This window comes from Coffea arabica, chromosome 3c (assembly GCF_036785885.1).
Source record: "Coffea arabica cultivar ET-39 chromosome 3c, Coffea Arabica ET-39 HiFi, whole genome shotgun sequence".
NCBI classification, from domain to species: Eukaryota; Viridiplantae; Streptophyta; class Magnoliopsida; order Gentianales; family Rubiaceae; genus Coffea; species Coffea arabica.
The window spans coordinates 14537303-14548054 of record NC_092314.1 but is presented as its reverse complement, the minus strand read 5'-3'; the positions used below and the strand labels follow the sequence as shown (position 1 = coordinate 14548054).

General features: G+C 35.2%; 1 protein-coding gene and 1 long non-coding RNA gene across 2 annotated transcripts; one reads left to right on the top strand and one right to left on the bottom strand.

Moving 5' to 3' along the window:
- The first annotated feature begins 2155 nt into the window (after positions 1–2155).
- LOC113734749 (norfluorocurarine oxidase-like) lies at positions 2156–4572 on the top strand. Its single transcript, XM_027261403.2, has 2 exons — positions 2156–3096; positions 3760–4572. Exons 1-2 carry the CDS (start codon positions 2161–2163, stop codon positions 4369–4371), a joined length of 1548 nt encoding a protein of 515 aa, XP_027117204.1. The 5' UTR covers positions 2156–2160; the 3' UTR covers positions 4372–4572.
- Positions 4573–7841: 3269 nt separating this feature from the next.
- Positions 7842–9196, bottom strand: LOC140038061 (uncharacterized). The gene is made up of 2 exons (XR_011841871.1): positions 8818–9196; positions 7842–8141 (listed from the first exon to the last, which is right to left on the bottom strand). It is a non-coding gene; the product is annotated as an uncharacterized lncRNA (long non-coding RNA).
- Positions 9197–10752: the final 1556 nt, after the last annotated feature.

The window sequence follows — 10752 nt, the reverse complement described above, 5'->3', positions numbered from 1 at the left end:
TCAAGTCCGTAAAGGCGGCTCGACTAATCCCACTCCGGCCCAACCTAGCGCCCCAACTTAGACCTAGCACGATAACTGCACGGAGAAGTCGATGTTGCTACGGAGGTTCGACCCCAGGACCTGACGGTCCCGAGGAAGAGGCGCCAACCACCAGCAAATCCATCAATTCAATTGGGTTGAAATCGTTATCGATCTAAAGTCATTACCCTTCATACAAATCCATTTAAACTTGCGTTGTATGGACTCCATTTTGCCACCTCTATTATGCAGGATGAGTTGGAAGTCATGACCCGCAATTGTGCATGTAGAAAATGTACGATGACTTTTTAAGTTTTTAAGCAAGTCATGCAATCATAGTTGTTAAAACCGGCACAGGAAAGAACTCGGCGAAGGAGGTGGATTAACGGATCACTGGTTCAATTTGTGGTGAGTGGTTGAATCTATGGATCACTAAATATATTTAAATATTATATTTCATAAATTTTGATATAAGATGTATAATATAAATTAATGCCATAGCAAATGCTAACTTAATTTAATTTGCTAAGAATAATTAATTCATATAAGAATCAATAGAACATAAATTTATTTAGTAATCCACCAAACTTTAAGTGTAAACTTTTATCCGTGTTTAGTGTAATTATCTAGCTTATTTACGAATTTTAAGTGCAAAAAATTATTAAAAAAATATTTACCTTTAAAATGAATTATGTAATATGTTATTTTTGAAATCCATTTTATAACTTATAGAGTTTGGGGGGTCATAAGTTTTTATTAAAAGATTCCAAATAAATTTGTTTTAGAAATATTAAAAAAAAAGATAGAATTAACAAGATGTTTATATACTATGAGAAAGCTATTCTATTAACATATGGTAAAGTGGCTTACTGGTAAGTATACTATAGCACATACCAAAGGTTTGAAGTTTGAATCCTAGTAAGCTGACTAAATTTTTCCCACAAAACCATGGTTCATGGACAAAACTGTCCAATCTAATGCCCGATTCATGGGATTGACCGGTCCAATTGTCGAGCACTGCCGAATTTAATAACTATGCAGGCTCTCTCTGAGGCTAGTAGTAGTCATTTTGTAAATAGATGCGACTCAATTGTTGCAAATAATAACAAATCAGCCTTCTAAGAAGAAAATAAGATATTTTGTAATAGGAATGACTGACGCTACTTTGGTCTATATGCGTACAAAAAGCATGCCAAATGAAGAACACAAGAAAGAGGTTAGTAAACGTGGAATTACAAAAGATACAAATAGAAAGCTCTAATAAAAATGAGCAGAAAAGTCAAATTGATTATTTTGTGATTAACTTTGTGTACATGCCGTAGTTCTTTTGAATTTTCTTTTCCATTCTAGTCAAAGAAAAATAATAAAAAAAGTTTTGCATAGCAAATGAGTTGACTCTGTATGATAATATATGATATCTCACCCTTACTTTTATTGGAAGCAAAGGCTGCTTTTTTCAGAAGAACTTTCAAATGTTTGAGGTACCTTACAGCCCCAGTCCGATGTGACAGAACCTTACAAGTCAAACGAAAGCGGAAAAAATATTAATAAGACGCCCATATGTTATACGAATCAAACCTGATGTAATAAACGTAAGAGTAAAATAAAGCAAACAATTTGCCCACAAGCCTCAATTGAAGAAAAATCTTTCCACTTCATTTTTTGTTCTAAGTACATAGCAATCATCCCACAAGGTTATCAATTATGGCATAGCTTTTAGTATAATTGTATTTAACTACTAGTGGACAAAGTTGTCCAATGTATTTGACTACTAGTGGACAAAGTTGTCGAACAACTATGACCAAAGAAAGAGCTAGACAATAACTGTTGTCATTTCATAGTTATACTAATTAACAAGAAATATAGGATTCTATCTTTTATATGACAATTAGAATTTTCCTATCAAATTCTAAGTACATAAAAAAGTCACGAGAAGCAAGATAAAATGGTATCAAAAGGATTATCAAATTCTTAAATAAATCACATGGTCAAAAAGTGAACGACTCTAGAACCTTCAATGGTCGTGCTCGTACAACGGTGTCTTAAATGATGTATTGGCGTTTAACCTGCTTTACTGAATTTTCTATGGCAAAAGAGCTTGAAAAACTAGTATAAAAAGAGAACACCAGCACAGCCAAATGCATGATCATATATCACATGGCTTCGATCAATCTTGATCTTTCATTTTTCTCAAGTTTTTCCTTGCTCATATTCCTTCTACCCCTTCTCAAATGGTTCTATGCTGCTTCTAAACCCCAGAAAAAGTTACCACCATCTCCACCAAAGCTCCCAATTATTGGCAATCTTCACCAGCTTGGCCAGTTTCCACATCGCTCCCTCCAATCACTGTCAAGAAAATATGGTCCACTCATGCTGCTTGAACTGGGAAGCAAGCCAATGCTGGTTGTCTCTTCCTCTGATGCAGCTTGCCAGATCTTGAAAACCCATGATTTATCCTTTGCAAGCAGGCCTAAATCTGGCATCCCAGATAAACTCTTTTACGGAAGCAAGGACATAGCTTTTGCACCATATGGTGAGTATTGGAGACAACTAAAAAGCATTTCTATGCTTCATCTTTTGAGTAACAAAAGGATTCGGTCTTTTCAACATGTCAGAGAAGAAGAGACGTCACTCATGATCGAGAAGATCAGCCGAATGTGTTCTTCCTCAGCTGTAAACTTAAGTGACATGTTTTTAATTCTCACAAATGATATAATCTGTAGGGTTGCCTTGGGGAGGAAGTATAGTGAGGAAGAAAATGGGAGGAAAAGTATGGAGAATTTGAAGGTGTTTGGTGAGTTACTGGGTATTTTTGACGTAGGAAACTATATTCCTTCGCTTGCATGGGTTAATCGCTTCAATGGCTTGGATTCTAAAGTGAAGAAAACGGTTAAACAGATTGATGGATTTCTTGAGGGAGTGATAGAAGAGCACATGAATAAGAGGAAAGGAAAGGCTGAAAGTGAGTCTACTAGTGAGGCAAGATGCCAAGACTTTGTAGATATCTTGATTGAGATTAATGAGGAAAAGACTATGGGCTTTGCTCTTGAACGAGATGCTATGAAAGCTATCATCCTGGTAAATTTCTCTCTCCATCTCTTTGTATTGGTAGTAAATCTTTGGGATTGAGGCAAGTATGGTTGATTTTGGTGTGGTTGCATACGATCGTTTTATTCTTACTTTTTAAATTTGGCATACTCTAGTGATATTTATATAAGTTATATTAGTATAAATCAAATTACGTAAGAAATCAATAGTTGTACAACATATAAATCACAATCGAACTTGTGTCAAATTCTAAATCTTTTACCTGTTTTAACCACTCAAACATATAAATATTTAAGTGTGTTGAGTTAAGCCTTATGAAGCCCGGATTGATGAAGACAAATTGATACCCCTTGTCATAAGACTCATAACCTTCAAGAGTTTTAAAGGTTGTGAATGGAGTAATAATTGGGTTTTGTTAATCGAAGGTTTGACAAATCTAAACTCAATCCATTTAAATATTCATATATACGTTAGAATTATAAAAGTTCACAAACCTTAGGCTCTTTAATGGACTATGAGCCAGCCCAAGCTAGCTTACATTTATTGATTTTTAAAATCATTTCATTGATAAAGTTTGATTACTGCATGGTTTTGAATAAAGTTGGATTGGTACATAATAGAAATAAAGGCTTATTGCCATTGTATAAACGAAACATGTTCTAATGCAACACTTTCTTTGATTCCATTATTTAGGATGTCTTTGGTGCTGGATCTGATACAACACATTCAGTTATGGATTGGGGAATGTCAGAACTTCTAAAGAACCCCAAAGTCTTGCATAAATTGCAGGCTGAGGTAAGAGATGTGACTCAAGGAAAACCAGAAATAACTCGAGCTGATATGGAGAAAATGCAGTACTTAAAAGCAGTGATCAAAGAAACTATGAGACTTCATACTCCAGTTCCATTACTGGGTCCTAAAGAATCGAATCAAGACGTCAAAGTAATGGGGTATGACGTACCAAAGAACACGCAGGTACTTGTGAATGCTTGGGCAATTGCAAGAGATCCGTTGTTGTGGGAGAACCCGGAGGAATTTCGACCTGAGAGGTTTTTGAGTTCGAGTGTAGATTTTCATGGTTTGAACTTTGAGTTAATTCCGTTTGGTGCTGGACGAAGAGTTTGCCCGGGTATCAACTTCGCCATGTCAGTAATTGAACTTGCATTGGCAAAACTGGTCAACACATTTAACTTTACATCACCTGATGGAATCAATCCAAACGAGTTGGACATGACCGAATCATTTGGTATCACAGTCCACAGAAAATTTCCTCTGCATGCCATTGCCACACCATATTCTTTCTAATATCTTTGTTTATGCCTCGCATAGCTCTTTGGATAAACAAAAAGGTAACTATAGTGATGGGTTATTGTATACTATGCCCTGAGGATACCGAATAAGGGGTGGGTTAAGATGTAACTATAGTTAATAATGATAGTTAAGTTATCTACAATTTACTGATAATGTTGGAATTTCGTAGTGGCTTAGTCCCTCTTTTTGGTGTGATTATCATGGGTTCAGCCATATATTTACCGTTCTTATATAGTGATATAAATTTACAATTCTTATAGACCATAGTAACGCATTGATCCAAGTTACCATTGACGTCGGCCTAGTGATTACGGGATGGCTCTTTGAATTCTCTTCACTATTAGATTTAAGACTTAAATTTTGTGCGTAACAATTGAGATTGAAAGGGCACGGGAAGGAGTAAGAAGGTATTTAAAAAAATGTTGATCCAAGTTAAAGCCGCTGCTAGTTTTATTGCGACATCATTAGAGCCAAGAACATTGCGATGGTTGTTCAAGTTTTTGTGTTTGTTACCACTCGATGTTTAGGACTTATGAACAAATCATTACTGATTACCCGTACCATTTACGAAAAAGATGGATACCTAGCTGGGGGATATACATGATTATTGGCAAGAATTACAGTTCAATGAGCTTCAGGATAATACGTACATTTAATAGGAGACCACAAATGACGATTAATGCATCAGGCAAAGGTTCAACACCAACCCACTGTTTTCTTCCTTGAAGAACTGAAGTGAGAAAAGAGGTGATTTTTCAATAATTACTTTCAAGTCTAGAAGACTCAGGAATTTATTGCGCACGGAGATTTCCTAGTTTGAGTTAAATATGGACATCTTTGGTGGAATTTGGAAGACTTTAATTATCTTTGTTAGTTGTAGAGTTGAATTAGGAAACATGAGTTATTATTGTTTTTATTTCCTTTTTTTCTAATTAGGCAATAGGCCTTTATTATGAGTAGTAGACGCGAAGTAGGAAACAAAGAATAAGGGAAGCCGGATTCCCGTTTGATTAGTACTTCATAGGGTAGAAACCATAAAAAGAGGGTCGTGACTCTTTTGCTAGAAAGAAGAAGAACGGCCGCTTGGCCTTTCTGTTCGTCTTTTCTTGAGTTTTCTTCTTTTGCCGAATGTTCACGCAATTTTCTTCAATGGAATTACTTGGGTTGTTCTCAATAGAGAGTAGCTGAATTTTTTTTTTCTAGTCGAAGGTCAACTTGGAGACTCCATTCCAAATATCTGTGAGATCGAGTTATTTTATTTATTTCTTTTATTCATTGGTATTCGTACGTTTTTTGGTTTAACTTCTTATGATTGTTGTATTATTTGAATGTTAAGAGTCCGACATTCGAATTAACCTAACAATCTACTATTAGATTAACGGGTGGAATCCGTAATTATTTGATTGGTTAATGTCAGTGGCGATTAGCATGATTGGTCCCATGTTAGGAAAACGTATGATCTAATTTAAATAAACCCTCATAGCGTATTCGTTGATTAGGATTGGATTTTTCTAATTCTTAATGCAATCGAGAAATTAAATTCTACGGTCGTACCTAGGATTGTTTCTTGATTAAAGAAAGAGTCAACAGTTGTATCTTGCCTATCGACAAAGTAAGGAAAAGTTGGTTGTCAGAACTTGTTGATAGCTATAACTAATTAATTAATGAGTAATTGAATTATCTTTGCACCAATGATCAGTTGAATAGACTGTGTCTGAAAAGTTGCACCTTTAGCTAGAATCATATCTACTGTTGATTAACTCCTATTTATTTCCATTAGTTGTTTTATTAGTTGGTTAATTAAGTTGTTTTTATATTTTCTAAAATTCCCCCTATTCAGGACTCTAAAAGAAACGAATTATCTCCAATCCCTGTGGATTCGACCATGCTTACCGTTATATATAAAAATTTATATTTATCTTGAGTAGGTAATTATTATTGCACAGGCTCAACACCTGTCAATTTTTTGCCCCATTGTTGGGGTTTGATACATAATTAATTTGTTTCTTTTGGAGTTCATCTTATTTTTATTTTTATTTTTTCTCTTATTATTATTTTTTTTACTAGTTTATGACTGCTAACATTCAATATTTTTGTGATAGATTGGATTTTATTCCTAGGAGGAGTAATGAGACTCATGTATTTTCTAATGATCAATATTTAGATACACTAACCTTTTTTGGAGAAATATTGGCTATTGTAACTTATGGATTCTATTATGCCTCAAATCATTCAATTGATAGGTGCCCCGTATTTCAAGATGGCCTGAATGCCCCAATCAATACTTTTGAAAAATTTTCACCCCGATCTCAAACGTGGTATGACCCTTATTCAAATGAATATGATCAAGGATGGTGAGATAATTTCAATTTTAATTATGCGACAGGGCCAATAGATTTTCAACAACAAGAGTCTCAAGAACATCATTCACGTCAGGTATGTCTCTTGAAGAAATGATTAAATCACTAGCTATTAACACATTGATTTCATCAAGAGACACAAATGAACATTCGTAACTTGGTGGATCGAGTGCGTCTATTGATATCTAGAACAATGCAATTGCCTTCTCAAATGTGTGAAGTATTGCTCTTATAGACTATTATCGATCTTGAGAAAGATGAGAGTACAATTACCCTAACATGTGATAAGGAGCTGCAAGAGTCCCCAGGAGAAGGATCTACAGATGTAGTTGAAAAGGAAGTTGAGAATGAAAAAATAAAACCCCAATCTCTAATTGTTCAAGTGGATGAATCCAGTGAACAATTCTCAAATATAGTGACATCTTCTCCATTCTTTAGCCAACATTACCCAGTCTATTATTCTATAATTTCTGCTAGTGCGATTGATTTTGGTATATCAGAAATTTTTGAGTTTCATGACAGGAATAAGTTAAGAGTTGCTATAGCTAAATATCTTGAACCGATAAGTGTTCGTGATGGAGGAGCAAGTGAAGAATTAAGCTCACTGTTTAACTGTTTGGTGCCATCTACTAGTCAATGGAAAAAAGCAACTAGTATGCTTAAAAATCATTCTATTTACGAGGGTTACCATGATTATATAGAGGATGAAACATTGAAACTAGCTATAAGATTTTATCCTCCGTAAACAAGCATAGCAATGTCTAGCCAAAGACATTAAAGAAAGGTGCTTATTGGAAGGCAATCCAATTCAATTTTTAGTTTATTTTTATTATTAGTTTCATTATATTTATCTTATGTTTTTCATATTTGGTGTGTTTAATTTTTATTTTTTGTTTCAATGGTCAGAAGACTTCCTCTCGACAGCTAGGTTTTCAGAGTCGGACCGAACATCGACTCGACTGAGCTCAGGGGTCAAGGGTCAATGGGTTCAATCGGGATCATTCGGAGGTCGAACCGGATGACATCATAAATACATCATATATATATATATATATATCTTTTTCCTGCAAATCAAATTTACAAAATATAACCAAAAACCAGTGATCCAAATCCATATCCAATTCACCAAATTGCATATGTTTAATTTGAACATCCTTAATTTGCTTCCAAAGATTGTTAAGCAATTTTGAGGAAGACTTTGTAGTACATACTAAGCTATACTTCGATTGATATGTATTCAGCTGTGATACATAAAGATAAGAGAAAACAAACAAGTAAAAGTCAGTTTAACACATTCTCGCTACATTTACATAATTTGATGACATCTTCAGTTGCATGGTCAATCAATTGAGTCTTCTACATGGTTAATCAACCTTTGAACTGGCTTAGCAGTCTACTTCCGTCCTACCTCAGTTAAGGCAAAAGAGAAAAAGAAAAACAAGAATGCCAAAAAAAAAAGAAAAGAAAAGAAAATGATAAGTGAATGCTAAATATCAATCTAGAACACTAATTTCAACTTTCAAGCAACATAAGAGGTAGCTTTTAACTTCAACGTCTAAAATCTAATTAGTGTCTATTACTTGTGCCAAAAAAATTTTAAAAAAAAGTAGTTATCTAGTTTCTGCAATTCCAACTAAAAGTATAGACTAAAAGTAGCCATCTTGATTTCTGCATATCTCAGGAAGCAACAATGGAGTTACCAAAAGAGATGCATCCCAAAATTTTCAGTAACTTTACCTTTCCTCAAACACATAGAAAGCAACAAATGAAATCCATTAATTCAAATAAAAGAATAAAAGAAAAAGTCCCCAATAAAGCTCTTGCACATGTTTTGCCTGAAATTTAACAAATAGATCATATGAAATTAAATTAGTGAGTGCTTCCACATTACTGGTCATTTATACTTTTCCCTTTCTTCTTATACTTCAATGAATCTGTACATCCAAATTAGATAGCATTTACCCCAATAATGCAATTCTAACTTTTAAAGGATGCATTTATGTAGCACAAGCAAATTTATCTTCAAAAAGTGAACATTTTAGTTTGCACCAAATTAGTCAGTTGCAGAACATTAACTTACTTGATTAAACAAATATCACTCCAACCCTTTTTTTCAACCAACCTTCCCAACTTCTGCAACTCTGCCGAGGATCGGATGGAGAACCGGAGAAGACAGCAGGAATTTATTCAGAATATATAGGGAGTTAGGTTTGGACTCTTTGGACAAAGCGTAGGAGAGGAGACTGGAAATTGGTGTATAGCGCTTGTACTCCCTAGTAGGAACTTACTTGGGAATTTCAGATGTGCCGTCGGCAATGGCGACAAAGATCGGCGGCAGCAAGAAGAAGATAGAAACAAAGCAATAGAGATTTTAGAAATTTAGGGCTAGAGTGAAATGAAGTCCGGGGTGTCAAATTAGGAATTTGGCTTGGGATAACTCGTGAAAGCCTGAAAAGTCAACAAAAGACAAATTAAAAAAAAAAAACCGATTCTTGCCAGTTTTAATGGTTCATGGTTCAATCCAATTTTTGACTAGGTTTGACCGAGTATTAAACAGAGGGGTTTTTAGAAGATCTCGGCCAGGATGAATGGCCAGTTTGCGGTTCGACTGGTTGAACCGGTCGGTTTGGTCCGAGTTTAATAACAATACCCAACAGGACGTGTCGGTGAGTAGAGGACGCGTGGTAATGCGCTAATAATTCGCTCCACCATCAGAAACGTTTACACCGTCATGCCGTGCCCACGGCTACTTGCCGGAGAGCTCATGTTTCGAGTTTGAAGGCCGACAAGGCAACATGACGCGCACGCACCTAGAGGACACGTTGTAACTCGTAATTAGTCAACTTTATCATCAAAAGAGTTTCAACCAACAAAACATGCCCACATCTTGTTCCAACAAAGGAGAAGTAAAAAAAAATAGAGAGACAAAAAGATTTTTTTCTTTCTTTCTTTCCTTTTCTTCTTCCTTTTCTCTTTCCTTTCTTTCTCTCTTCTTTTTTTTCCTCTCTTCTTTCTTCGCTTTCCATTTTCTTTGCCATAGCTGTTCGTCTTTCTTCACCACCGACTATTAAGTCCCAAGGAAGGTCACCGTTGCTATTAGACCAATTTCATCCCCCTCCAATTTGCTTCACCGTCGGCAATCGTAGCCCCTAAAATTTATCTGCCGAATTGGTGCACCACTAAAGGAGATTTCTCACCTGCATGGACAAGTCCATCAAATGGATGATCGGTTGGCTAATGTAGAGCTTCACATGTCTTTTGCCTCTCACCTATAGCTGTGCCACAGCTCCCCTGATTATCAGGGAAGTTTCATTGCTCCTTTCCTCTACTTTAATTTTTTTTATTTCTTACATTAGGGACAATGTAAGATTTAGGTGTGGGGGGTAGTATATGATATTATATTAGAAAAGTACAGGTGTAGGCATTTTTGTTGGAAATTTTGTTCAACTTTGTTGAATTTTATCCAATTTTTGCCACTTCTTGCATATTTTTGTGGTTATTCCTGATTAACAATGGCTAAATATTTCAAAATTTTCTATTGCTAAGGTTTTATGTGTTAATGTATCAAGTATAGCATGGTTAAGTCGAAGCATATCGCTCTGGCGAATATTTGAGATTTGTTACTTTTACCATTTTTGATTAACTTTTCTAGGTATTGTAAATATTTGTCTATCATTTTCATGTAAATTGGTTCAACTATTAATCTTAGTTTTCCATGTTTGGGAGATCAAGCGGACTTGTGATGTTATCTTTAATTTTATTTTGTTGCTAATATGTGAATCATATTTGGTTATACTCCGCTGGTTATCGTTGCCTAGTAACCGAGGATTTTTGCCAAAAATATCGACTTTCACGTCAAAAGGTGGCGATAGCTATGAGTATGTGGTCATTAAGTGATGAGAGTTGAGTAACCGGGCTCCTTCATTTAGTAGATGTCAGAGTTTGCGTCAAAAGCTTTGAATGGTTAAGGACTAAGTTTTTTCTCCCGAATTTAAAAAAAAAAACTCAAGTGTGG

Bases quoted from the DNA above. Each gene is read 5' to 3' on its own strand.
- LOC113734749 (XM_027261403.2), top strand. From the start codon at position 2,161: ATGATCATATATCACATGGCTTCGATCAATCTTGATCTTTCATTTTTC. The intron at 3,097-3,759 runs GTAAATTTCTCT...TCCATTATTTAG, and splicing joins CTATGAAAGCTATCATCCTG to GATGTCTTTGGTGCTGGATC.